This window comes from Selaginella moellendorffii, unplaced genomic scaffold (assembly GCF_000143415.4).
Source record: "Selaginella moellendorffii unplaced genomic scaffold, v1.0 SELMOscaffold_11, whole genome shotgun sequence".
Classification (NCBI taxonomy): Eukaryota; Viridiplantae; Streptophyta; class Lycopodiopsida; order Selaginellales; family Selaginellaceae; genus Selaginella; species Selaginella moellendorffii.
In genome coordinates, this window is record NW_003314272.1 from 2,325,138 (window position 1) to 2,349,919 (window position 24,782).

The window sequence follows — 24,782 nt, forward strand, 5'->3', positions numbered from 1 at the left end:
CCGCGTGGCACTTGTAAGGGCTGGAGCTCCGCCACGTCAGGCAACGTAAGCCTGTGTGTAAAGGCTGGGCGAGTCCTTCACCGAAGCAACCGGGATGGATCCTCCTCTTCCTTTTTCTTTTCGAAACTTATATCTCTTTTTGGCTATGGCGGAAACTAGGGTTTGGAGCTTTACGGTGTAACCGCTGGGCGCTGGACTATTAGGGTTGTAGGATCCGGCGATCGGCGCCTCGGGCAGCGCGACGTGTCGATCGGTAGTCTCATGAATTCGCGAGCTCAAGGAAGAGCTCAGGATTCCAGGCACTCTCCGATGGGGATGGCGGCGAAGTCACCGTTTCCAGCTTGGAGTAGAAGCGTAGAAAGGTGCGTAGATGAGTACATCACCGATCTGGCGCACGGATTGAGCAAGAGCTCGGTAGAGAAGAGGCGGGAGCTCTATGGCTGGAACGAGCTCGAGAAGGAGAACGGCAAGCCAATGTGGAAGCTTGTGCTAGAACAGTTTGACGATATGCTGGTGAAGATCCTTTTGGTGGCCGCGGTGCTCTCCTTCTTCCTCACTTACTTGGACGGCCAGAAGAGCGGCGAGTCGGACTTGACAGCGTACGTGGAGCCGCTCGTGATCTTCCTCATCCTCATCATCAACGCGGTGGTCGGGGTGTGGCAAGAGACCAACGCCGAGAGCGCGCTGGAGGCGCTCAAGGAGATGCAACCAGAGCACGCCAAAGTTCTTCGCGATGGTCACTGGATCCCCGACTTGGCAGCCAGGGAGCTCGTCCCTGGCGACGTTGTGGAGCTTAGAGTTGGCGACAAGGTACCGGCGGACATGAGGATCGCGGTTCTCAGGACTTCCACTCTTCGAGTGGAACAGAGCTCTCTCACGGGTGAGAGCGCTGCGGTGGTCAAGAGCACACAGGCGGTGGAGCTGGCCGACGTCGAGCTCCAAGCGAAAGAGTGCATGGTTTTCTCTGGGACGACCATTGTCAATGGCTGCTGCGTCGGGGTGGTGGTCTCCACGGGCATGTTTACGGAGATTGGAAAGATCCAGGCACAGATCCAAGAGGCCTCCATGCAAGACGATGACACGCCGCTCAAGAAGAAGCTGGATGAGTTCGGTGAGCGCCTCACGGTGGTCATCGGTGTGATTTGCTTACTGGTATGGATTATCAACTACAAGTACTTCCTGACGTGGGATTACGCTGATGGCTGGCCGACGAACGTCAGGTTCTCCTTTGAGAAGTGCACGTATTACTTCGAGATCGCGGTGGCACTGGCGGTGGCTGCCATTCCCGAGGGCCTCCCGGCGGTGATCACGACGTGCCTGGCTCTGGGAACTAGGAAGATGGCACAGAAAAACGCGATAGTTCGCAAGCTTCCGAGCGTGGAGACGCTCGGTTGTACCACCGTTATATGTTCTGACAAGACGGGGACGCTGACGACTAACCAGATGTCCGTGATGCAGCTCGTGGGGAGTGGAATCCACCCGGCTGACATGGAGGAGTTTAGAGTGGAGGGAACGACGTATAACCCGGAAGATGGAGGCATCACGGGCTACAATCCGGGGATGATGAGCAAGAATCTACAGTCCCTTGCAGAGATAGCGGCTGTCTGCAATGACGCGGGGATTATGTGCAAGGGGAACCAGTTTCGTGCCACGGGCTTGCCAACTGAAGCTGCTCTAAAGGTATTCAGAATGTCTTTTGCAGAACTTTTGGCTCACCTTTTTTGTTGTTTTTTTTTTTTTTTTTTCTTAAGGTTTTGGTTGAGAAGATGAAGCTTCCACACAACTATAATTCTGATTATCAGAACCACATTGTGGACCATTCTGTGGTTGAATTGAGTAAGCTCTGTCTGTTTTCTTTCTGTTAGAGGTCCTCATGTATTTGTTTGCAGGCTGCTGCGACTGGTGGAATTCTCGCTCAACAGTATTGGCTTCGCTTGAGTTCGACCGGTTTCGCAAATCTATGAGTGTTATTGCCCATACTTCTGGAAAGAATCGTCTTCTTGTTAAGGTAAAGAAATGCAGCATTTGTAGCAGCTCGTATTTTAAAAAAATTCTCTCTTTTTTCTCAGGGCGCTGTAGAAAATTTGCTGGAAAGGAGTTCGTATCTGCAACTCAAAGATGGCTCCATTGTCAGCCTCGACTCGAATTCACGTGACGCATGGATAAAAAAACTGGACTCGATGAGCTCCAAAGCCTTGCGATGCCTGGGTTTTGCATACAAGGATAATCTTGGTGATTTTTCTAGCTACAATGGTGCGACTCACCCTGCTCATGTAGTGCTTCAAGATCCTGCAAACTACCCGGATATTGAAAGCGATCTTATTTTCGTTGGGATGGTTGGCTTGCGGGTATGTACTTTCTATTTACTGGGAGAACAAGTTGTAACCTCGTTATGTTTTTTTATTCAGGATCCCCCTCGTGGGGAAGTTAAGGCTGCCATCGAGGATTGTAAAGAAGCTGGCATTCAGGTTATGGTCATTACTGGTGACAACAAAAAGACGGCAGAAGCAATCTGCCGCGAGATCGGGATTTTCTATTCAGGTGAAAATCTGAGTGGGAAAAGTTTTACGGGAAGAGACTTTTTATCCCTTCCTGATGATCAACGACGCAAAGTCCTCTCCGGAAAAGGTGGCCGTGTGTTTTCTCGTGCCGAGCCCAGACACAAGCAAGAAATTGTGCGCATGCTGAAGGAAGCTGGCGAAGTAGTGGCTATGACTGGCGACGGTGTGAATGATGCTCCGGCCTTGAAGTTCGCCGATATCGGCATTGCAATGGGAATAACTGGAACTGAGGTATACTTTTTTCATTGGTTTTTCACTGGTTTTTCACTTTGCGGTAAGATCTAACTCTACTTTGCAGGTTGCCAAGGAGGCCGCAGACATGGTTCTCGCTGACGATAACTTCAGCACGATTGTGAGTGCCGTTGCCGAAGGAAGATCGATTTACAGCAACATGAAAGCATTCATCAGGTGCGCTTAGTGTGTCTCGATTTGATATTTGCTGACAACTTTCTTTTTCGTCGTTAGATACATGATCTCTTCCAACATTGGCGAGGTCGCTTCCATATTTTTGACGGCTGCTGTTGGCATGCCGGAAGGATTAACTCCCGTGCAACTGCTGTGGGTTAATCTCGTCACCGATGGACCGCCCGCTACAGCTCTCGGATTCAATCCCCCTGACGTGGACATCATGAGAAAGCCTCCCCGTAGAAGCGACGACAAACTCATCAACTCCTGGGTGTTTTTCCGATACATGGTACGTAGCAAGAAAATCCCATCCGCGTCTTGTCTCACGAAAGAATCTATGTTCCAGGTGATCGGCCTCTACGTCGGACTGGCAACAGTGGGGATCTTCGCGCTGTGGTACACACACGGCTCCTTTCTGGGGCTGGATATCTCCGGGGATGGACACACACTCGTGACGTTCTCGCAGCTAACCAGCTGGGGGGAGTGCCCGTCGTGGCAAGGCTTCGAGGTGGCTCCATTCGCGGCGGGGTCACAGGTGTTCTCGTTCGACAAGAACCCGTGCGACTACTTCACCGACGGGAAGGTGAAGGCGTCGACGCTCTCACTGTCGGTGCTGGTGGCGATCGAGATGTTCAACTCGCTCAACGCGCTGTCCGAGGACGGGAGCTTGCTGGTGATGCCGCCGTGGGTGAACCCGTGGCTGCTCCTGGCCATGTCGGTGTCGTTTGGCCTCCACTTTCTCATCCTCTACGTGCCGTTTCTGGCCAACATTTTTGGCATCGTGCCGCTCAGCTTCAACGAGTGGCTGCTGGTGATCATCGTCTCCTTTCCCGTCATTCTCATCGACGAGCTGCTCAAGTTTGTGGGCCGAAAGATGTCGGCAGCCGAACGAAGGCAACGAAAGTCGAAAGCAGAGTGAAAAGGAAACATTATGATTCTTTTTCTTTCTCCCCCAGAAATTTTTTCTAGTAATAACCCTATTAACAAAAAGAAACAACTTGATTAGAGTTTTTTCAAACATTTGGCTTAAACTAACTAAAAAATTCTTAGTCCATGTAGGTTTTATATTTAATTTACAGTAGATTTTTTTTATCCATTTAGTATGTGGAGTATTGCAACTTGAGAAACTCAATCAAATCTAGAGTTTGTATAAGTGTTTTATTACCAAGAGAAAGAGAAATTGTATTGGCAATAATCTGTTAAAGCCTATCTCGAGATAAAGATCACTTGGAAGGAACAAAAGGAATTTTACTACACCCTACACTCTCTTGTTTCAGCCACCCGAATCTCTTCCGTTCTACGCAAGTAGATAGCCAAGTGGCACAAAGCAGCCTGACTAGGGAGATCCCTCTCAGCCCAAAAGATCCCAGGGAGTTGAGCCTCACGTCATATAGAACGTGATAGACATCTTTTACCTATAATAAAGAGAAAAACAAGCCACCATTCGATTATACTTAGTATATTCATTACAAACCAAAGAATCTTATGAAATAGAGTCTTGCAGAATCTTCTTTGCAGCCAGATATTTGAATATAAAACCCACGTTAGATCCACTTGAGCCAGATCGCCACAAAGCATCATTCTCTACTCAGAGACTCAACACCCAATCTCTCTCTCTCTCTAAAAAAGTGATATATTTTGTATAGAAAATATATTCGACCTGTAAGTTGAACTTATAGGGAAAAGTTTTCTATAACACGCATCTTATTTAGGATGTTAGACCAGAATATCCACTAATTGTGAAAAAGGTGACAAAAACTATATAATAACATCCTCTATAGTAGGGTTTCACGTAGCAATGTTCAAAGGAATTCTATTGTTGTTCATGGTATGGACTTGTGCAGCTCTTGCATCAGGGAGCAAGACCGCTTCCAGTTCCAAGCCCTCTTGCCTGATCGGTGGCACGACCTTCAACTTGCAAGACTACGGTGCCAAAGGTGACGGCGTCACAGATGACACGCAAGCCCTCGAGAGAGCATGGCAAGATGCATGCAAATCTCCAGACGCAACGCTTCTCATCCCCGGTGGCAAGACGTTCCTCATCGCCCAGGTCTCACTCCAGGGCCCATGCAAGCCCAACACAAAGATACGTATCGAGGGCAACATCCACGCCCCGGACGCATCCTCGTGGAGCAACTCCAACTCCGCCCCCTGGATCCAGATCAAGAACCTCGAAGGCCTCAAGGTGGAGGCAACCGGGACGCTGGACGGAAACGGCACATCGTGGTGGTCTCGGGCCTGCAAGCCCACGCCGGGGTCGACGTCGTGTAGGAAAGCCCCGACCTCGATCGAGTTCAACACGGTCAAGAACCTCCGGGTCAACGGCCTGGAGGTGGTCAATAGCCCGCGCATGCACGTTAACTTTAATGGCTGCCAGCACGTAGCCGCGCAGTGGCTGCGGATCAACTCCCCCGGCAACAGCCCAAACACCGACGGTATCCACATCACGAACTCGCAGGACGTCGTGATCAAGTACGCCATGGTTGCCGCGGGTGACGACTGCGTCTCCATCGTCGGGGGCTCCTCCAACATCGACGTGAGCTCCATCGTGTGCGGCCCCGGCCATGGAATCAGCATTGGGAGCTTGGGAGGTGGCGACGTGGTGTCCGGTGTGAGAGTCCGCAACGCTAATCTGATTGGAACCACCAACGGAGTGAGGATCAAGAGCTACAAGAATGGGCATGGCGCGGTGAGCGATGTGAGCTTCGAGGACGTGAGGATGGACGAGGTGGCCAACCCCATCATCATCGACCAGGCCTACTGCGACGCGCACGAGCACGACTGTGGCGCGGAGGCGGCGGCAGAGGAGGTGAGTGGCGTGAGCATCAGTGGCGTGAGGTACAAGAACATCAGCGGTACCTCCAAGACCAAGACGGCGATCACGCTCAGGTGTAGCCAAGTTGTGGGCTGCGACGGAATCGAGCTGGACAACGTGGAGATCACTCAGGCAACCAAGGGGGCGAATGCTGATGCGAGGTGTAGCAATGCGTATGGAGTGGCGGGCAAGAATGTGTTCCCGGAGAGCTGCCTGGCGGCGCAGGAGCTAAAGTCGAGAAGAGCGAGCTCGAGCGTGCAGGCTGAAAAGGTCTCCTTGCCATTTAGCTAAAAGTTCAAATCAGTTTTGACGGCCAACTATGGTGAAAAGCGTGATTGTTTTGATGAAGTGTTGGTTGGATTGTGTCAAGCTAGACCTGAGCCTTCTCTCATAATAGCAAAGAAGGTATGCGCAACCTAAAACCTAAGTTGATTAATACAAGACTTAAGAGTCGTCTAAAAATTCCTGCCCCATAAACCCTAAAATCTAGATTTTAAAATTTCTAGGACATTGATCGACCGTTCGATTCGCACTCTTTCATTTTTAACGATATGCCCTAAAATCGTAAAACCCTACACCCTACGAGCAAGAGGAAGAGGAAGAGGAAGAGCAATGCCGGGGGTGATCACAGGTAGCCACATTCCTTGCTAGCTAGGCTATGAGTGCCACCACATCTCTCGCCCATGCGCGCTGCGCTCTTGACAAGGCTATGTGCTCGTCGCCCCAGCCGCACTCCAGCAATGGCGCGACGATCAAGCAGCTCCACCACTTGCGCCAGCGGCGGCGGGGGCGGCGACGCATTCGCCTTCGTCGTCCAGAGCATCCTCTCGGCGCTCAATCCTACCGAGGTGGGTCTCAACGCCGCCGCGCTCGCTCCCTTCGCGCGCTACCTCTCCCACGACGTCGTCCTCGAGATCATCCGCCGCGCCAGCCGGAAGAAAGGCCTCGAGTTCTTCCACTGGGCTCGCTCCACCAGCGGCGCCTCCGGCTACCGCCACTCCGCCGCCGCCTACGAGTCCCTCATCGCCCGCCTCTGCGACGCCCGCGACGCCGCCGCCGCGCTCCTCCTCCTCCGCGCCATGCGCAGCGACGGCCTCCAGCCCAGCATCCACAGCCTCGTCGCGCTCCTCCGCGCCTACGTCGAGCTCGGCCAGATCGACGAGGCCGGGGAGATCTTCTGCTACGTGCGCAGTGCCGCCACCGTGCCGCCCGAGGCCTACTCGAGCATGATCGACGCCTTTGCGCGGCACCGCCGCTTTGACGACGCTCTCGAGCTCTCCCGCGAGGCGCTCTCGCGGGGCATCGCCGCCGACCACCACCCGCTGCTCTACGCGCTCTGCAAGGCGGACAAGATCGACGTCGCCGCCGGATGCTTGCAAGCGCTGCTGGATCACAACTTCAAGGTGGCGAGCGTGGATTGCAGCGTGGTGGTGGACGCGCTCGCTCGCGCGGACAAGCTGGAGATGGCGGCCAAGCTCCTGGAGAGATCGGTGGTGGAAGCTGGCGTTAAAGTCGACTCGCAGGCTTTCACGCTCCTCGCCACGAAGCTCTTCCGGCGCTCCAAGTTCTCCGAGGTGGTCCGGCTCTTCACGCTCCTGGCGTCCAGAGGCGTGGTCTATGGCGAGACCACGTACAAGCTCGTCGTGGACGGCCTTTGCGGCGCCGGGATGGCGAACCAGGCACTGGAGCTCGTCCGGGAGCTCAGCGGCGTCTACACTCCCACGCTCTTCATCTACAACGGGATCATCACGGGCTTGTGCCGGGCTTCCAGAGTCATGGACGCGTACAAAGTTCTGGAGAAGATGGTGGAGGAGTCCATCGTTCCAAACGTTTTCACGTACACCATCCTGCTCAACGGGCTGTGCCGGAGCAACAAGACGAAGCTGGCGCGCGAGGTGTTCCAGGAGATGAAGCGAAACGGCTGCAAGCCAAACCCGATAACTTACGGCACGCTCATCCAGCACCTGAGCCGGGCCGGGGAGATCGACGAGGCGCTGCGTGTGATGATCGAGCAGCGCAGCCTGGAGCTCCCGACGGACGTGATTACGTGCACCACGATCGTCGGGGGGCTGTGCAAGGCCAGCCGGCTCGACGACGCGCTCAAGTTCATGGAGGAGATGCGACAGATGGGAGTCCGTCCCAACGAGGTGACTTACAGCAACCTCGTGCATGGCTTCCGGCAGCACGGGGAGTTGGACCGGGTGATCCGTTTCTTCGAGGAGGAGAAGGCACGAAAAGGTGGCTCGCTCGAGGCAGCGGCGTATCCCGGCTACCTGGACGCGCTGTGCAAGGCGGGCTACCTGGACCGAGCTCGCAAGTCTGTGGAGGAGCTCCGGCAGTCCGGGGTCGTCCCGGACGTGGTGACTTACAGCATGCTCATCAACACATTCGCCCGGGCGGGCCAGTTTGACGCTTCCTTGGAGCTGCTCGAGGACATGCGGAGGAACGGCGTGAAGCCGGACGTGGTGACTTACTCGACGCTCATCAACGTTCTGTGCAAGGAGAGGAAGTTCCAGGACGCGTTCCGGCTGCTGGAGCTCATGGAGGCGGCCGGGTCGCCGCCGAACGTCGTGACTTACAACAGCGTCATGGACGGGCTGTGCAAGAGCGGCAAGATGGACGAGGTTCACAGGGTCTACGAGATGATGCTCAAGAGCCGCTGCTCGCCGGACGTGGTGACTTACAGCATCATCATGAACGGCCTGTCCAAGGCCGGGATGCTCGACTCGGCCGTGAAGCTGTTCGAGCTTATCAAGTCAAGCCGCGAGGGGCCCGACGCGGCGGCCTACAGCATGGTTATCACGAGCCTGTGCCGAGCCGGGAAGCTGGAGGAGGCCTGCGGTATGTACCACGGGATGGAGGTGACGGTGGCCGGGGATAACATATGCCGCGCGCTCGCGGGGCTGGTTGCCGCGCTGTGTGACGCCGAGAGGACCGACTCGGCACGCAGGATTGTGGAGGTTGCGAGCGAGAGGGGCCACCGCATGACCAAGAGCGGTGATACTGATCTCGTCAAGATTGTCGAGGACCACCTCTTGGAGTCAAAAGAAGAACACGCGGATGCTGAGTGGAAAGCTTGATGATCTTGGATACCCGTAAGTACTTTTTCCTTTCTACATTTTGTTTCTTCCGATCAATAACGCAGTGCTTTTTCATTCAGCAGCGAAGACCCACTCACTGATTCGCAGGAGGGTACAATGTAAAGTAACAAAAAGCTGGTTTTTTTCCTCTATCAGCATTAAAGTTCTTGTTTGTTCTTTTCCTTCTTTTCGTAGCAGACTTTACGGACAAAGATGACAAACAGTGGTAAGCAAAGCTCTTGTTTTTATGTTTCCAGCAGCATTGAAAGCTCTGTTACAGTCTCTGTGACGAACTATTCCTCCGGCGCAGCTTGTCCTCTAGCAGCACCGTCGAGTGGAGGCGACCTCCTTTCCTTTCCTACACAGCTTTTACGATTGCAATCGATTCACTTCCATCACTCGAGGTAGCTTTCCAGATCCTAAGACGACAAACTCGTAGCAAAGACTTTTTTGCAGAAACTTTCCAGGCAATCTAGCAACTGGATCCATGGACTCACACTCGACACTCTGCTCGACTACTCCTCGCTCAGAAGCCTCGTGAGAACCGGAGCCAGGATCTGAGGATGCGTGACGTGCGGGAGGTGTCCGCGGGCATCCAGGATCTCGAGCTCCCCTCCCAGCTGCTGGTGGAGATACTTGGCCACGGCTTGCGGCACCGCGAAATCCTCCTTGGTCTGGATAACATGGCACGGCACAGTGACGAGCGACAGTACTTTGCGAAGGTCGCTCTTGAAGATGGTCTCGGCTATGAGCAGCATGAAGTCGGGCTTTACGACGGACAGGAAGGCCATGTAGCGCTGGATACATTCTTCGCTCGCCTCGGGTCCCAGAGCGGCAGGGGCGAATCCTTGCAGCCACGAGGCATGGTCTCGCTTGATCGCGGCCAGGAGCTCGTCAACGTCCTGCTGCTCGAAGCCTCCCTCGTAGCCAGCGTCATTGATGTACCTGGATGGAGCAAGATCAATCGAGGACTTTGAAGGGAACTTCGAAGAACAAGAGTAGCAGTAGTACCTGGGCGAAGCTCCGAGGAGGACGAGCTTGGAGAAGAGGTCGGGGCGAGCGGCGGCGGCGAGGCAGCCAATCAAGCCCGACATGGAGTGGCCGACGTAGAGGCACTTGCCGAGCTGGAGCTCGGACAGGATGGCGATGAGATCCTCGGCAAAGCCTTCCATGCTCCGGTACCTGGACGCATCAAAGTCATCGTCGCTAGTAGCTCCTCCATGGCCCCGGAGATCGTAGAGCAGCACGGAGTAGCGCGGCAAGAGATGCGGGAGGAGCCCCTCCCACGCGCCTTGGCTGGCTCCAAAGCCGTGGGAGAGGACCACGAGCTCTCGGCCTTGGCCGAGGATCCGGACGTTGTGGATCTTCGCCATAGTTGACATCGTTCGAGCTTGGAAATGCAAACGCTCTAGACTTCTTCTCCGGAAAGCTTGGGCTCTTGGAACTTGGAAAATGCAAAGCTCTAGAGTGGTACACTCTTCTTCTTCTTCTTCTTCTCTACCCTGTTCTAGAGAGTGCTAGCCAGGCCCCGCTACTTATATACTCGGGAAGAGGAAGAAACTTCTGCTAAGTGGTGGTCCATGATCATTGATCCGCAAAAATGGCCAAAAACAAATAGCGCTGGCTAAAGGGGGTGGCGATGGTTTTAAGCGGCAAAATGGAAAGGAGAATACGATAGAAGGGAGGAGGAATTGCGAGACTAGAAAGAAACGTGTAGCTGTGTAGCTTGGCACCGTCTGACCTTGCTAGCCAAAAGACAAGCATCACACACCAAACCATTTGGGTCCCTCCTCTCTTGGAGGAGAAAAGGTGGGGCGTGTCCCAATCGCCAAAAGCTTCCCATTTGGAAGGGATGGTGGCAGGAAGATGATGGCCAATTCAATGCACAGGAATCCAGGCGTCGTGGCTCAGATGGATTGTCTGCTCGTTCTTTCCTTTTTGTATTCCTTGGTTTGGATTCAAGGCCTTGTTTGTTCTTCCAATTCTCTCTTGAAAGCCAAAAGCGAGCGCGCTGCACATGTTCCACTGTCTGCTCGCTCGCCAGCGAGTTTCTTTAATCCGCGGTTGGATCAGAGCGCATGAATCGCCAAAAGAATTGTTAGTTCGTTTGCATGTCAAGATCAAGCGTAATCACAGACATATTCTGACTTTGATCAGCGAAAAGCTGTCAACCAACGCTTCGAGAGAGAAAAAAAATCCCACAAAAAAAAAGAGTAAGAACACAGGAGAGAGAGAGAGAGAGAGAGAGTATTTTCTCTATACTACTGGATGTACGGAATCGCGCTACCATCTTCGTACACCTTAGGAGCGGCGCCGCCACCACCACCTCCGCCATTGCTCCGCTTCTCTTTGGGCTCGTCGTCCTTGCCATAGATCCCGCCACCGTACGCCTCTTTCGTCACCGGCACAATGGGCGAGATGGTGGTGGTGGAGGACGACGATGTCTTGGACATTGCCGATTCCAGCGAGTCCTCCCTCTGGAGCCCGCCGCCAACGCCATCGCTGCTGCCTTGGATCCCACTCCCGCCCCTCTTGATCTCCTCCTCGTCGCCCTTGCGCGGCTGCGGGGCCTTGGGGGGGAAGCTCTTCTTTGCTGCCGTGAGCCCCGCCGAGGAGGCGGTGGAGATGTCGGTCCTGTCCACCGTGGAGCCCGTGGCGATGCCCGGGCCGAGCTCCGAGTTGTCCAGCCGCGTCTCCACGCTCACTGCGGCGGCATTGGGAGCCGAGTCCTCTCTGTGTGGCTGCATTGCGCCTCCTATACACGCGATTCGCGAATCCAAGCGTTGGAACAGGACGATTGGGAGAGATCTTACCTTGTCCTAGATTCGATCGATGCGAGGATCACGCGAGAGAGCTACCGCCAAAAAACTCGAGATGATCTCACCTTGTTTGCTCCTTGTCGCGCTATCCAACAATGGAATAACCCTATAGCTTCATCTTCGGCCAAGTGGTCTCTCTTCAATGCGCCTCATGTACCGCGACCACGTGTCCAAAGCACGATTCAACCAAAATTTTCCACGTGTTGGCGCCCGACTCACCAACATGTTGACACGTGCCAAAGTGCGATTCACCAGACATTGCGCCACGTGTCAGCCCGCGATTCACCAATAATCTCCACACGAGCATTTCCCGCCCTCGAAGACATGAAACCTCCTGGCGTCGCGGCACACGATCCGGCGCCGCTCCATCCGCGACGCGACGGCGCTCACCGCGTGGCAATCGCCGCACACGCGCAGGTTCTTCCCGATCCGGATCGTCGTCCCGGGCGGCGAGCTCACCAGCGCGCACGCCATGGCGATCCTCTCGCTGTGCGAGCACAGGACGAAGCCCCTCTTGTCCTCCTCGCCAATGTTGTGCGCGATCCCGCCCACATCACCGCTCATCATCCAGCCCCTCATCTCCGCGAGCTTGGCCGCGATCGCGCGGTCGCCGCAGCCCACATCTCCAGCCCCAAACCGGTGGAGGATCCCCGTTTTATCATCGATCCACCAGCTCCGCCCACTTCTCCTCGGCGCGCCGCAGCTCCTCCCCAGCTCCTCGATCCGCGACTGCTCCTCCCACATACCCAAGCTCCCGTAGAGATTCGCCATGAGCGAGAATGCCGCGCCATCGCCCGGATCGATCGCCCGCAGCGCGCCAAACGCGACCTCCGCCACGGCCGCGTTCTTCCACCGGCAGCACGCGGCCATCACCGCCGTCCACGTGGCCGTGTCGGCCTCGTACGGCATCCCCCGTACGGCGGCCACCGCGGCGTCCAGCCGGTTCGCGCGCGCCAGCATGTCCACCGTACACGTGTAGTGCTCCACGCCCGGGCGGAGTCCGTACTTCGTCTCCATCGCGCCGAGGAAGCCATGGCCGAGCTCCACCATCCCGGCGTGACTCAGCGCCGTGAGCACGCACAGGCAGCTCACCGCGTCGGGCGCGAGCTCCTCGTCGCGCATCGCGTGGAAGAGCTCCGCCACCGCGCGCCAATCGCCCTGGCGGGAGTGCGCCGCCATGAGAGCGTTCCAATCGATCAGCCGCCTCCTCGCCACGGCCTCGAAGCAGCGCCGCGCATCGGTCGTGCTGCCGCATTTGCCATACGCGTCCACCAGGCAGCTCTCCACCACGATCAGGAGGCCGTGCCGCGAGATCTCGCCATGGATCGCCCGGCAGCCCCTCAGATCCACCAGGCTCGAGCACGCCTTGAGCGCCGCCACGAATCCGGCACCGCCCTCCACCGCTAAAAATCTCTCCTTGATCCGCCAGAAGAGCTCCAGAGCCAGCTCCCCTTCGTTGTTCTCAGCGTAGCCCCGGACAAGCGAAGCACACGAAGCCGCGCTGTGGAGCTTCATCGCGTCAAACACCCCCCGGGCGCTTGTCATGCTCCCACACTTCGCGTAGAGATCGACCACCGTGTTTGCAACCACGAGGTCGAGCTCGCCACCACCACCAAACTTCGCTCGAGCTCGTGAGTGGATCGCCATGGCCTTGTCCAGCGACCGGAGCTTCACGAACTTGTCATCGTCGATCTCCTTGCCAGCTTCTTTGGCAGCGGCAGCAGCACAGGCCTTGAGCACAGCGACGAAGGTGACTGGATTTGGCTCGAGCTGGAGTTGGAGCTCCATACTTTCGAACAGATCTAGCGCCATCTCTTCGTCTCCATTCTCCGTGCAGCCGTTGAGCATGACCGTCCACGATACTGTGCTGTGAGCCTCCATCCTGTCGAACACCATGCGGGCGTCTAGCAAGCTTCCACACTTGGAGTAGGCGTCGACCAGAGTGCTCTCCAAGGTGATGTCCAGCTCAACCTCGCATCTCGCAGCTTCCCTGTGGATCTCCATGCATTTCTCCAGGCTCTCCAGTTTCGCCACCTTTGCGTCGGTGCTTTCTCGTGCAGCCAAGCCGATGCACGCCTTGAGAGCAGCGACGAACGCCGGAGAACTCGTTTGAGCGCTGCTTGAGCCGAATATCGCAGCAAAGAGATCCAGTGCTAGCCTCTCCTCTCCGTTGTCTACGTATCCCAGCATCAGCACAGTCCAAGGCACTGAATCTCTCGGCCTCGCCCTCTCCAAAACTCTGCGAGCGTCTTCCAAGGCTCCACACTTCGCGTACATGTCGATCAGCGTGCTTGTGACGAACTTGTCCTTCTCAAACCCCCTGTCCCTTGCCTGAGCATGAATGCTAGTGCCTCTTTCCAGAGCCTCCCCCTTGAGAGGCCTCCCATTCCCGTCGTGAGTCGTTGCTAGAGTTGCGCAAGCCTTGATAGCAGCAACAAAGCTGGTATCATTTGGTGCGAAATCTTCTGTCAACCGAGCCAGTAGATCGAAAACCAGGTGAGTTTCACCGTTCTCTACGTATCCCAGGATCAAAGAGTTCCACGACACAACGTCCCTGTGTTGCATCCTGTCAAAGACGAGGCGAGCGTCAAGCATGCTCCCACATTTCCCATACAAATCTACCAGAGAGCTTTGCAGGAAGATGTCCGATAAGTAGCCACTGCTTGCCGCCTGGGAATGAATAGCCATGGCCTTCTCCAAAGCTCTGATCCTGACAGTCCCCCTGTTATCCATTCCGACTAGCTTGCCTTCCTCCTCAAGTGCCAGAAACGAGCAAGCCTTGACTGCTCCGGCGAAAGTCGGCGCATTTGCTAGCGTTTCCATGTGTAGAAACAGCTCAAGCGCGAGCTCAGGCCTGCTGTTCTCTGCGTAGCCCAGGATCAAAGCCGTCCATGAAACCACGTCGTGGAAATCCATCTTGTCAAACACGGCCCGAGCGTCCCTCAAGCTCCCACACTTTGCATAGACATCGACCAGGGTGCTAGACAAGAAAACGTCGTCACAACCAGCGCTAGCAACATGAGAATGAACAACCATACCTCGCTCCAGAGACTTCAGCTTGACCAGCTCCCCGGCTACCGGCTTGCCATATTCGTCGCCTGCCAAAGAAGCACAGATTTTGAGCACGCTGACAAAAGTTCGAGGACATGGAGGACAACCTTGATCTCTCATGGCTACGTAGAGCTCGAGCCCCAGCTCCCCCTGCCCGTTCTCGCCATATCCGAGCAGCAGCGAGTTCCACGAGACAACGTCGTGGCACTCCATCCGGTCGAAAACTCGCCGAGCATCACTCATGCTGCCACACTTGGAATACACGTCCACCAGTGTGTTTGCAACGAAGATGTCCTCCAAACACCCTTTCAATCCCGCTGCCTGGGAGTGAATCTCCATTCCTTTGCTCAGAGACTCCAGCTTCACACCAAAAGCTTCTACTTCTTCTTCATCGTTGTTGTCTTGCTCCTTTCCACGGTCTAGAACTTGTGTGATCGATTCTTTTGCCGCGAGGATGGAGCAGGCCTTCATAGCAGCACCAAAAGTTCGAGGATTTGGAGAGTATCCTTGTTCTTGCATGGCCGAGAAGACCTTCAAGGCCATCTCTGCTTGGCCATTCTCCACATATCCCTGTATCAGTGCGTTCCACGACACCACTGTCTTGTGTAGTCCCATCCCCGCGAAAACCTTTCTAGCGTCCACCAGGCTTCCACACTTTGCATACATGTCCACCAAGCTGTTCGCCACGAAGGCGTTCGTCTCGAATCCTCGGCCTCCTCCAGATAATCGGGCATGAAGTCTCCTCCCTCTCTCCAAATCCCTGGATCGGCTACAGGCTTTGATCTCCGCAAGGATCTCGGCGATGGATCTCGGAGATAATTCGAGAGAGCTCGTTCGTGAGCTCGAGAAGCGGACAGAGAATGAAGAGCTGCTACTGGAAAATGTAAGACTCACATTGTGATTCCAGCGCTTCCAGGACGATTGCATCTCCCCATGCCGATCGAGAACTTGGGGTTTATAGTGTTTAGCTAGGTTAGCTCAAGCCCTAAATTTTTTCTACTGGTGAGCGCCATGGAGGCGGACAAGGAGGCGTGCCAGGATCCTCGGCTGGAGCTCGCACGTAAGCTCTTCTTGCTCTCAGCTCCGGAGATTCCAGACATCGAGAAGGTCCAGCTCAAGGAGGATGTGATTGCGGCAGCGAGAGAAGACGGTAAGAGATTTCGGTGAGGTTTTGAGGGATTCCAGCCTCATGGCGGTGTGTAGATATGGCTGGCCCCTACGAGGGCTGGTGTCACAAGTTTGGGTGGGAGATCGATCACGCGCTGCTGGCGAAAATGCGGGCCAAGATCGACGAGGAGGTCAGGAAGCTGGATGAGAAGTAAGTAGCTCGCGTTTCTGTCTCTTTGCTTGAATCAAACGCCTCGCATTCTCTTTTCTTCCTTAGAATCGCTGATGCCGAAGAGAACCTGGGAGAAAGTGAAGTTAGAGACGCTCTTTTGGCAAAAGCGCTGTTCTTCATTCGTATTGGTGAGAAGGTAAGAAACGCACGATTTTTGTGGATTCGTTTAATTATTCTCTGTCTCTTTTTCTTGCCAGGAGCTGACGCTAGAGCAGCTGAAGATTACAGAGGCAAAAACTGTTGCCGTTGGTCACAAGATGGATCTCGTGTTTCACACACTAAGGCTGGCGTTCTTTTTCTTAGATTGTGATCTCATCTCCAAGAACATTGAGAAGGCTAAGAGGTGGGATGTTTGTGATTTTTTGTTTACTTGGAACTGACATGTTTGACCTCAGCTTGTTCGAGGAGGGCGGTGACTGGGAAAGAAAGAACCGCCTGAAAGTTTACGAGGGGCTCTACTGCATGGCGACCCGGAACTTCAAGAAAGCTGCGGAGTTGTTCCTGGACTCCATCTCCACGTTTACAACTTACGAGCTGTTCTCGTATGAAACTTTCGTCTTCTACAGCGTGGTGACAAGTATCATCTCCTTGGACCGCGTTGCTCTGAAGCAAAAGGTATGGATGAGCAGTTTGTAAGTATCTGTTCAGTACCTCATTTTCTTGCAGGTCGTGGATGCTCCGGAGGTTCTTACTGTCATTGAGAAGATTCCACATCTGTCGGATTTTCTAAACGCCTTCTACAATTGCCAGTACAAAACGTTCTTCTTCGCTTTCTGTAAGATCCTTGCCTGGCTTTTCTGTGTAGTAACTATTCTGCTGTTGCAGCTCGGCTTACAGAGCAAGTTCGTTTGGACCGCTATTTAGCGCCACATTTCCGATACTACATGAGAGAAGTGCGCAAGGTGGTCTATGCACAGTTCCTGGAGTCGTACAAAAGTGTGACAATGGACGCCATGGCCAAGGCTTTCGGAGTGAGCATAAGCTTCCTCGATACGTAAGTACCTCGGTTTCCTTCTCTTGGGACTCAAATCTAGCCTGGATTCTCTTTTCTTCTTACAGTGAGTTGTCACGTTTCATAGCCGAGGGGAAGCTGAACTGCAAAATTGACAAAGTGGCCGGTGTGCTAGAGACTAACAGACCCGACGCCAAGAATGCTCTCTACCAGTCCACCATCAAGCAGGGAGATTTCTTGCTGAACCGTATACAGAAGCTCTCAAGAGTCATCGATATATGAAAGGTTCTGTTATTCACTTTTTGTCACACAGACATGTTTCTCAATCCAAGAGCGGACGGATAAATGGCAATGCCAAGACTTCCGGACTAGCTTTCGCCCGAGATCCGCAGTCAAATGGTGGCTGGGGATCATACTCCACCAGCAGCTGAACTCCTTCTGCAATAACCTTGTCTTTCAGAAGAGCGGCGAGGTAGAGAGCCATGTCGATCCCCGACGAGACGCCGGCAGCAGTGATAATCTTCCCCTGAAGACAACACACCACAAGGTTGTGAAGCTTTTTCTCTCTAAGTTTTCTTGGAACACCTGACCTGCTGTATGTAGCGCTTTGCGGAGGCCTTGGCACCAAACTCCTCGAGCTTTTTGTAGGAGCTCCAATGCGTGGTACACTCCAGTCCGGTGAGAAGTCCGGCAGATCCTAAGATCAGCGCACCGGTGCAAACAGAAGTGGTGAACAGGGTCGTCTCGTGAGCCTGCAAGCAAAGAGCCCGTTTCCCAGCCGAGATGGACAAAGCTGCAGGCACTCACCTTGCGGATCCAGTCGAGAAGTGGCTTGTGCTGCAGCGGGATCTTGGTAGGAGGCCCACCAGGAACTACAATCACATCCGGATGTGGAACATCCTTGTACGACGCGGTGGCCCGGAGGCCCAGATGGGAATCCTGGGCCTCACCAGCCAAGATTAGACCCGGCTTGTCACTCACAAACACCACAGATACGCCGGGAACCGCGTTGAGAACTTCGTAAGGGCCAACAGCGTCGAGCGCCGTCAGGTGGTCGAAGATTGGAATAGCCACTCGGAGAGATCTCTGTTGTTCCGCCATAGCTGGGCTGGTCAACTGAATGGTAGATCAATGAGTCTTTAAAGGACTTTTATTGATGAAGGTGGTCCACTTTTGTGAAATGAGCACGTTTGAAACCCCGGAAGTTGAGCCCAGATTGCTGACGCAGGACTTGAGATGACATTTGCATGTGAAAACTGTGCACAGTGAAGCAGAAGAGGATTGATTCGTTTGCTTGGAATTGAGCTATTAGCTGCCCTCACAAGTCTGATCAGGATGTGAATGTGAGGGATATGCTCACAACGCTTAACTTCAACGTGATGACCAGTCTTCGGCAAGAGGTGTTTTGAATGTGGTGCCGGGGCAAGTGAATTCAAGCAGGTTATAAAGGAAATAACTGATGTCGGCCTGACTATTATCAGTGACGGCTTGGCTTAACAAGTTTCTATGATAACAATTCATTGCATGACTTAGGGCTGTCTGGGATGGCGGTGGTGTATTTCAGGCCCCAGGCCAGGAATGTGGAAGCGCTGAAAGCCTTGAGGGTATCGGTGTGTAAACCTTTGCCAGTAGACGAGATCGCCCAGCTATATGGTCTAGTTCCGGCGACCGTCAGGGTATGCCAACTGCAAGACCAGAGCTTGAGCTTGAGCGCAATTAGGCGCTTGATGCCGGACCTAGGCACCGAAGTGAGGCCTTTCGTCATCTGGGGCTACTTTGGCCCCTTCCCAGCGGGCTTCAAGGCCACTTTCCTAGATATCCATGGGCAGCAGGCGAGTTTGGAGGTAGTGCAACAGCTTTTCACGTCCGCATCTACAGGGGTTTACAGTGTGATCAGGGAAGGGGATAGTAGCCAGGAACAGCTGGTTCTCAAGCTCCTCTATGAGCAAACCGTCATGTTTCCAGCCGAGCGTCCGACGTTGGAGGAGCTGGAGAAGCTGAGGTCGAGTACAGGACGAAGATGCCCGAGCTTGCCAGCCATGGTTTGGTATGGTTGGTTTATTGCAAGTGGGAATATGATGACTGACTTTGGGGATTCCGGAGGACTCGTTCTCAAGCCTGTGGGCGTCTGCGTCAAGGGCATGCTTTTCTCGCAGCAGCAGCAGCAGCAGCAACTATGCAAGGCAGCCTTCGACATTCTTCTGGCTCTGTATCATCTCTATCTCCTGGAGCGCAGGCACAGGGATGTGAAGCCTGAGAACATCATCTACGTGGAGGCCCAGGCGCAGTTTGTGCTTGTCGACTTTAAGAGTGCACACGAGGAGGCGTACAAGGATAAAGAAGACGAGGTTCACGACTGCGTCAGCCTTGTGTTGAGCCTGGCTGAAATGGCGGGGTGGAAATGCACAGGTGGCTACCTCGCAGCTGCCATCACCATCGCAAGCATGCACCCTGTGCTGGGGGAGTTTGCGCTATATGCATCAACTCTGCAATCCTCCAGGTCTTTTCCGGAGTACCGTCACTGGTTACACAAGCTCGCTACTGCCTGTGGTGTAGATGCAGCCAGTGCTGTAGAACTGGTTGACGGGGCTCAGGCCGAAACTGAGGATGCACCGTGCCGAGGAGTTCGGTACCTCCGGTTGGTTTCAGAATAGCAAAGATGTTTTTCTTCATCTCACAGATTTGATCCTGCTAGCTCAAGCCTGATTAAAATGTTTTGTGTTGGAAACTATTTGGGCGAGGTTCAGCCAGATTCAGCTCACTCGTGGTATAGATGCTGGACAATTGGACATATGAAGAAGCGTCTCCTGGATCCAAGTTGCCGAGGAACTTTGCAGCGCAGGCTCCGTTCTGGAGATCCCGGTGACTCGTCGACGCACCCAGCAGGCTTCTCCACTCCAAAGCGTCCGGGACGAACGGCATGCTCGCGATAAGCTCTTGAGCAACTTCCAAGTATCCGGCTCGTCCGAAGAGATCAACCAGGCAGCAGTAGTGCTGCTTGGTGGCCTGGATCTGGAAGTCGAGCAGCATCGCCAGGAAGTGTGACGTCCCGGTGGAGACTTTCCCGGCGTGGCTGCAAGCTAGGAAGACGGACAGGAAACAGGACTCGTCCGGCATAGCTACCAGCTTCATGGAGTCGAAGAGATCGAGAGTGTCGCGGAAGTGGCCTTTCTGGGCGTAAGCAGCGAGCATTGCGCTCCAGGACAGGGTGCTCGGCTCCAGCATGGTGTCAAACACTCTCCTGGCTTTGCTGATATGCCCGTTCAGGGAGTACGCTGATAAAAGGGCGCTCCAGGAGAGGGAGTCTCTACGCGGCATCCCGGCAAAGATGGACGTGGCCTCGTCGAGAAACCCCTTTTGGGCATAAGCCACGAGCAATGTGGTCCAGGACACAAGATCCCACTCGGGCATTCTCTCAAAGGTGAAGATGGCTTCCTCCAGCCGGTTGTTTTGTGCGTAGGCCGCCAGCATTGAGTTCCAAGTCACGAGGCTCCGCTCAAGCATGCCATCAAAGAGCTCCTTGGCAGTGTCGACGTCTCCACTCTCGGCATTAGCAACGAGCATGGTGGTGGCGGAGAACAAGTCCCACTCGGGGCTCTTTAGAAACAGCTCGCGGGAACTTTGGAGATCGCCGCTCGCAGCATAGACGCTCAGCATTGCGTTCCAGGTGATAAGGTTTCTCTGAGGGATTCGATCAAATAGTTTCTTCGCCTGAGTCATTTTCCCGTGCTGGGCATATAGCGCCAACATGGCAGTCCATGTCACCAGGTTTTTCTCCACCATGTCATCAAAGAAACTTCTCGCGCGGACAACGTCCCGTTTGTTCGTGTGTGCAGACAGGAGCCCGTTGAGAGCCAATTGGTTCCACTCGGGCATCTTTCGAAAGATTTTGTAAGCTTCCTCAAGACGCCCGGATTGGGCATATGCAACCAGCATGGCATTCCACGTCACTTGGTTTTTTTGTGGCATCCAATCAAAAATATTCTTGGCCTTCTCAAGATTTCCATGCCTCGAATATGCAACCAACATGGCAGTCCAGGTTACCAAGTTCTGCTCTGGCATTTCGTAGAACAGATAAGTGGCCTCATCAAGATGCCCATATTCGGCATATGCAGTTAGCAATGCATTCCAAGACACTAGGCTCTTTTTGGGCATTTCATCTAAGAAGGCCCTTGCCTCGCTCGTATTCCCGTTTCTAGAGTAGGCATACAACATCATGTCCCACGAAAAAGAATCTCTGATTTGCATGGAGTCGAATATCCGGCGGGCATTCTCCACACTGCGGCATCTGCCATACATTTCAATAAGCTTGTTTGTGAGGAAAGTGTCGTCCTCTCGAAAGAGAAGGTGACGAGCACGAGAATGGATGTCTAGGGCTGCGGACAAGCTCGTGCATTCACGTATCGATTCCAAGCATTGGCTCCTGTTCATAGATTTGCCAATTGCCCAAAATAATCAAAAGAAAATAATCTTAGCTTCACTAAACGAGGAGCATCGCATTAGTATAAAGCTGGATGTCAAACCGCGGAAGAACAGAGGAAGCAATGGCGCTGGCTCTTTTCGTTTCGATCTTGTCAATCCTTGCGGCAGTGAACGCAGTGCGACCGAATGCTTCACCAGCTCCTTCTCCATTCCTTGCCCCGGAGCATTCGCCGAAATCAAACCCACCATTGCTCGCTCCACAAGCTTCTCCAGTGTCTCCCTTAGCAAGCTCGCAGCCTATTGTGCCATCTCCACTTGCTACTCCTTCCTTGGCACCGACGTCTTCAGATAGATTTACAGCTCCATCGCCACCACCATCATTTTCTCGGACGCCATGTTCCACAAGCCGATCACCATCGCCTTCTCAAACGCCATCTTCCTCTGCCGCTCCAAGCCAAGCACCATCGCCACCACCATCGGCTTATACTACCGCCCAATCGCCAGCTTTGTCACGCTCAATCTCACCCTCGCCGACATCCGCAAGCCCGGAGTTTTCACCATCAGAGGTGCCAGTCTCTTCCCCAGTAAGATCCATTGCACCATCGCCATCGCTGGTACCAGTTTCTTCGCCAGCATCTTCACACGCATTGTCATCACCCTCAGTTTCATCGCCAACACAAGCACCACCAGCGATTGTATCGTCGCTTTCATCGCCATCACCAGCAGCTGAAACGCCCAAAGCATTTGCACCATCTCCAGCTCCACAAGTTACAGGACAATCGGCCCCCCCCAAACAAGCACCTGTGCCTATGACACCTTCGCCACCACGTAAGTCCCTTCCTTGATTATACGGGTTTTTAATCGTTTTTAATCAGGGTGTCCATTACCACCACATCAACCAATCAAGACTCGGCCACTTCATCCAATCCCTCATCAGCCAATCAAGCCTCACCCAGGACGTCCTTGAAGGCATGGTCATGGTACTACCACGGTGACCATTGGCGACCATTCTCAACGACCAGTGAGTCACCACGCGATTTACATTCTTTTTTAACTACACAAGCAATAGAATTGGTCAGCGATGATCTTTTCTCGAATATGCTTCAAAAGCCGCCCACATGTCGAGTGGCCGCGTAACGCCACGTCGGTGAAGGCTGGAAGGATTAGAACTGAGCCATGGATTCATATAGATAGTTTAGGAAGTATTCTTTTCTTTGTTTCTCTCGAGCGGCATTATTGTGCGTTTGAAGCGATGAAGGAAGGGTTTGGCGAGAGCGCTGGGATGGACGGCGCTGTTGCCGCGGAGCTCGCCTCCGTGCTGCCGCGCGTCCTCATCGTCTCCAGGCGCACCGTCCGCAAGAACAAATTCGTGGATTTCGTTGGTAACTGATTGAGAATGGATCGAAATCTCTTCCTCTCCCAGCCGATTCTAGATTTCCTTTTCAATCCTTGTCATTGAAATGTCGACCTCGATTCCATCCTCTAAATCTCCTGTTTTCTCTGTTTTCTTGTTTCCTGATCGATCAAAAAAATCCCTGGAAATTTTTTCGGGGGACCTACCGTTTGCTTGCTTTCTTGTGACTTCTTCACAGAAAGCATGGCTAGCTAGCTAACAGTTCGTTCTTTTTCTCTCTCACAGGAGAATACCATCTGGATTTGATCGTCAGCTATGGGGCGGTTCCAGTCATTGTTCCACGAGTTTCCGGATTAAACTCGCTCCTCGACAGCTTCGAGCCAATCCACGGCGTGCTACTGTGCGAGGGTGAGGATATCGATCCCACTCTGTACGACAGTGATGTCTCGGCCTTGACACCCGAGGACGTGGATGAGATCAAGCGAACGCACACCAGTGACATTCTCATCGACCGGAACAAGGATTCGATCGAGCTCCAGCTTGCTCGCCGGTGCCTCGAGAGAAACATTCCATATCTCGGGATTTGCCGCGGTTCCCAGGTACTCAACGTTGCATGTGGAGGATCACTCTATCAGGTCAGAGAGTTTTCTTTCCACTTTCTGGTTTTCAATGAAGGTGTTTTCTTCCAGGACGTTGAGAAGGAGCTTTCAGGCAAAAGCAGCGTCCAAGTCAAACATATCAACTACGATGACTATGACGGACACCGACACCCTGTGAAAGTTGTCCAAGGCACTCCTTTGCACGACTGGTTTGAGAAATCGCTTAGCAATTCCGAAGACAAGTGTCTTCATGTGAACAGTTACCATCACCAGGTAAGAGACACAGTTTTTTTTCTGTCTTTTCTTCCTGTTTTCATGCTTGGCTTTCTTGTACGTTTCTAGGGCGTGAAGAGATTAGCTCGAAGGTTCGAACCAATGGCTTTCGCTCCAGACGGGCTAGTAGAAGCGTTTTTTGATCCGGACGTGTACAATCCCGCGGAAGGAAAGTTCATCGTTGGCCTCCAGTTTCATCCGGAGCGTATGAGACACCCTGAGAATGGCGGATCTGATTCGGATGGAGCTCTGCTGGAGAACGAGTTCGACTACCCGGGATGTCATCGTGCTTATCAAGTAAGCTCTCACGTCTGGCTCATCTCTTTGATTTAAAAATGAATGCAGGACTTTGCAAAGGCTGTGATAGCATATCAAAAGAGGCTACTATCTCCTAAGAAAGCGAAAGAACTTGTCAAGCTCGACGGCGACATGGAGAAGCAGAGGCAAAAGCTGATTCGGAGCTTCTCGCTGGCCAAGCACATATACGAGGAGGAGCAAGTTTGCAAGATGAGGAGCGATGGCAAAACTCCTCAGCTGAGCCGTGTCAAGAGCAGCCGTGACTTGGAAGCAGGCGCGGAGTTTCTACAGGTTCGTACGACCTACCTATCTCTTTCTTCTGGTATGTGAGATCTTTCTTGCGCAGTTCAATGAATTCGAGCAAATGGAGAGGCTCAAGCAAATGGGAGCCACAGTAAGAAACTCGACCATTCTTTTAGAGAGGCTCCAGAGATTCAAGCAGCGTCGCTCGGCTGCCAAGTCGATGATGGAATCGATGAAGACGTCGGATCTAACGGAGCTACACGAGTTCTACAAGATGATGGTAGAACTAGGAGACGAAGTCTTGGGAACTAGAGCAAACACTGCGTAACCATGGACGACCGGGAGGTATTGTGTGTAAACGTCTAAGTTGGGTCGTGCTTAAATTCAATCAAAAAAATAAAAAGGAGTGATCAGTTTCAAGAGGGTAGGGTCTCGATCCTGGGATTCGGCTCTATAGGACTATCCCATCTCCCCGGGCTTAACCACTACCCCTAGGGTTGATCACTTGAAACATATTGTTTTTTGATTCACTATGAAGTGTTGATGCATTTCCACCGTTGGAATATTGGGCG

At 53.6% G+C, this 24,782-nt stretch overlaps 8 protein-coding genes across 9 annotated transcripts; 5 read left to right on the forward strand and 3 right to left on the reverse strand.

Moving 5' to 3' along the window:
* Positions 1-117: 117 nt before the first annotated feature.
* On the forward strand, positions 118-3,997 carry LOC9651265 (calcium-transporting ATPase, endoplasmic reticulum-type). The gene is made up of 8 exons (XM_002968798.2): positions 118-1,680; positions 1,752-1,836; positions 1,890-2,008; positions 2,070-2,348; positions 2,409-2,792; positions 2,860-2,969; positions 3,027-3,255; positions 3,313-3,997. The coding sequence occupies exons 1-8, from the start codon at positions 262-264 to the stop codon at positions 3,883-3,885; spliced, it is 3,198 nt and encodes a 1,065-aa protein (XP_002968844.2). The 5' UTR covers positions 118-261; the 3' UTR covers positions 3,886-3,997.
* A 767-nt stretch (positions 3,998-4,764) lies between these two features.
* LOC9651266 (polygalacturonase) lies at positions 4,765-6,072 on the forward strand. Its single transcript, XM_002968799.2, has one exon. It carries the CDS (start codon positions 4,765-4,767, stop codon positions 6,070-6,072), a length of 1,308 nt encoding a protein of 435 aa, XP_002968845.2.
* A 302-nt stretch (positions 6,073-6,374) lies between these two features.
* On the forward strand, positions 6,375-9,265 carry LOC9651267 (pentatricopeptide repeat-containing protein At1g63330). 2 transcript variants are annotated; one of them, XM_002968800.2, is made up of 3 exons: positions 6,375-8,876; positions 8,942-9,087; positions 9,142-9,265. In XM_002968800.2, the coding sequence occupies exon 1, from the start codon at positions 6,465-6,467 to the stop codon at positions 8,859-8,861; it is 2,397 nt and encodes a 798-aa protein (XP_002968846.2). In that variant the 5' UTR covers positions 6,375-6,464; the 3' UTR covers positions 8,862-8,876; positions 8,942-9,087; positions 9,142-9,265. The 2 variants fall into 2 exon arrangements, with proteins under 2 accessions (XP_002968846.2, XP_024529465.1); XM_024673697.1 differs by having other exon boundaries at positions 8,945-9,087; positions 9,142-9,258.
* On the reverse strand, positions 9,086-10,744 carry LOC9651268 (probable esterase D14L). Its single transcript, XM_002969092.2, has 2 exons — positions 9,873-10,744; positions 9,086-9,806 (listed from the first exon to the last, which is right to left on the reverse strand). The coding sequence occupies exons 1-2, from the start codon at positions 10,241-10,243 to the stop codon at positions 9,377-9,379; spliced, it is 801 nt and encodes a 266-aa protein (XP_002969138.1). The 5' UTR covers positions 10,244-10,744; the 3' UTR covers positions 9,086-9,376.
* Positions 10,745-11,000: 256 nt separating this feature from the next.
* Positions 11,001-15,685, reverse strand: LOC9658905 (pentatricopeptide repeat-containing protein At3g63370, chloroplastic). The gene is made up of 3 exons (XM_024673696.1): positions 14,839-15,685; positions 11,675-14,778; positions 11,001-11,616 (listed from the first exon to the last, which is right to left on the reverse strand). The coding sequence occupies exons 1-2, from the start codon at positions 15,656-15,658 to the stop codon at positions 11,963-11,965; spliced, it is 3,636 nt and encodes a 1,211-aa protein (XP_024529464.1). The 5' UTR covers positions 15,659-15,685; the 3' UTR covers positions 11,001-11,616; positions 11,675-11,962.
* A 45-nt stretch (positions 15,686-15,730) lies between these two features.
* LOC9658907 (26S proteasome non-ATPase regulatory subunit 6) lies at positions 15,731-17,405 on the forward strand. Its single transcript, XM_002968801.2, has 8 exons — positions 15,731-15,881; positions 15,935-16,049; positions 16,116-16,206; positions 16,268-16,413; positions 16,466-16,685; positions 16,737-16,845; positions 16,896-17,064; positions 17,130-17,405. The coding sequence occupies exons 1-8, from the start codon at positions 15,743-15,745 to the stop codon at positions 17,302-17,304; spliced, it is 1,164 nt and encodes a 387-aa protein (XP_002968847.1). The 5' UTR covers positions 15,731-15,742; the 3' UTR covers positions 17,305-17,405.
* LOC9651269 (isonitrile hydratase) lies at positions 17,296-18,218 on the reverse strand. The gene is made up of 3 exons (XM_002969095.2): positions 17,830-18,218; positions 17,613-17,774; positions 17,296-17,548 (listed from the first exon to the last, which is right to left on the reverse strand). Exons 1-3 carry the CDS (start codon positions 18,121-18,123, stop codon positions 17,345-17,347), a joined length of 660 nt encoding a protein of 219 aa, XP_002969141.1. The 5' UTR covers positions 18,124-18,218; the 3' UTR covers positions 17,296-17,344.
* A 4,448-nt stretch (positions 18,219-22,666) lies between these two features.
* LOC9651270 (putative glutamine amidotransferase GAT1_2.1) lies at positions 22,667-24,632 on the forward strand. Its single transcript, XM_002968803.2, has 6 exons — positions 22,667-22,826; positions 23,084-23,433; positions 23,488-23,670; positions 23,740-23,967; positions 24,016-24,258; positions 24,314-24,632. Exons 1-6 carry the CDS (start codon positions 22,697-22,699, stop codon positions 24,536-24,538), a joined length of 1,359 nt encoding a protein of 452 aa, XP_002968849.2. The 5' UTR covers positions 22,667-22,696; the 3' UTR covers positions 24,539-24,632.
* The last annotated feature ends 150 nt before the right edge of the window (positions 24,633-24,782 follow it).

What these genes read in the sequence shown, in the direction of transcription:
- LOC9651265 (XM_002968798.2), top strand. Translation starts at nt 262, where the DNA reads ATGAATTCGCGAGCTCAAGGAAGAGCTCAGGATTCCAGGCACTCTCCG. An exon ending in CAACTGAAGCTGCTCTAAAG is followed by an intron (nt 1,681 to 1,751) that starts GTATTCAGAATG and finishes TTTTTTCTTAAG; the next exon opens with GTTTTGGTTGAGAAGATGAA. An exon ending in TTGGGATGGTTGGCTTGCGG is followed by an intron (nt 2,349 to 2,408) that starts GTATGTACTTTC and finishes TTTTTTATTCAG; the next exon opens with GATCCCCCTCGTGGGGAAGT.
- LOC9658907 (XM_002968801.2), top strand. Translation starts at nt 15,743, where the DNA reads ATGGAGGCGGACAAGGAGGCGTGCCAGGATCCTCGGCTGGAGCTCGCA. An exon ending in TCATTCGTATTGGTGAGAAG is followed by an intron (nt 16,207 to 16,267) that starts GTAAGAAACGCA and finishes TTTTCTTGCCAG; the next exon opens with GAGCTGACGCTAGAGCAGCT. An exon ending in AGCATAAGCTTCCTCGATAC is followed by an intron (nt 17,065 to 17,129) that starts GTAAGTACCTCG and finishes TTCTTCTTACAG; the next exon opens with TGAGTTGTCACGTTTCATAG.
- LOC9651267 (XM_002968800.2), top strand. Translation starts at nt 6,465, where the DNA reads ATGCGCGCTGCGCTCTTGACAAGGCTATGTGCTCGTCGCCCCAGCCGC.
- LOC9651270 (XM_002968803.2), top strand. Translation starts at nt 22,697, where the DNA reads ATGAAGGAAGGGTTTGGCGAGAGCGCTGGGATGGACGGCGCTGTTGCC. An exon ending in TGAACAGTTACCATCACCAG is followed by an intron (nt 23,671 to 23,739) that starts GTAAGAGACACA and finishes GTACGTTTCTAG; the next exon opens with GGCGTGAAGAGATTAGCTCG. An exon ending in CAGGCGCGGAGTTTCTACAG is followed by an intron (nt 24,259 to 24,313) that starts GTTCGTACGACC and finishes TTTCTTGCGCAG; the next exon opens with TTCAATGAATTCGAGCAAAT.
- LOC9651268 (XM_002969092.2), bottom strand. Translation starts at nt 10,243, where the DNA reads ATGTCAACTATGGCGAAGATCCACAACGTCCGGATCCTCGGCCAAGGC. An exon ending in CTCCTCGGAGCTTCGCCCAG is followed by an intron (nt 9,807 to 9,872) that starts GTACTACTGCTA and finishes TGCTCCATCCAG; the next exon opens with GTACATCAATGACGCTGGCT.
- LOC9651266 (XM_002968799.2), top strand. Translation starts at nt 4,765, where the DNA reads ATGTTCAAAGGAATTCTATTGTTGTTCATGGTATGGACTTGTGCAGCT.
- LOC9651269 (XM_002969095.2), bottom strand. Translation starts at nt 18,123, where the DNA reads ATGGCGGAACAACAGAGATCTCTCCGAGTGGCTATTCCAATCTTCGAC. An exon ending in TTCTCGACTGGATCCGCAAG is followed by an intron (nt 17,775 to 17,829) that starts GTGAGTGCCTGC and finishes CTTTGCTTGCAG; the next exon opens with GCTCACGAGACGACCCTGTT. An exon ending in CAAAGCGCTACATACAGCAG is followed by an intron (nt 17,549 to 17,612) that starts GTCAGGTGTTCC and finishes TGTTGTCTTCAG; the next exon opens with GGGAAGATTATCACTGCTGC.
- LOC9658905 (XM_024673696.1), bottom strand. Translation starts at nt 15,658, where the DNA reads ATGCAATCGTCCTGGAAGCGCTGGAATCACAATGTGAGTCTTACATTT. An exon ending in CGTAGCCATGAGAGATCAAG is followed by an intron (nt 14,779 to 14,838) that starts GTTGTCCTCCAT and finishes CTTCTTTGGCAG; the next exon opens with GCGACGAATATGGCAAGCCG.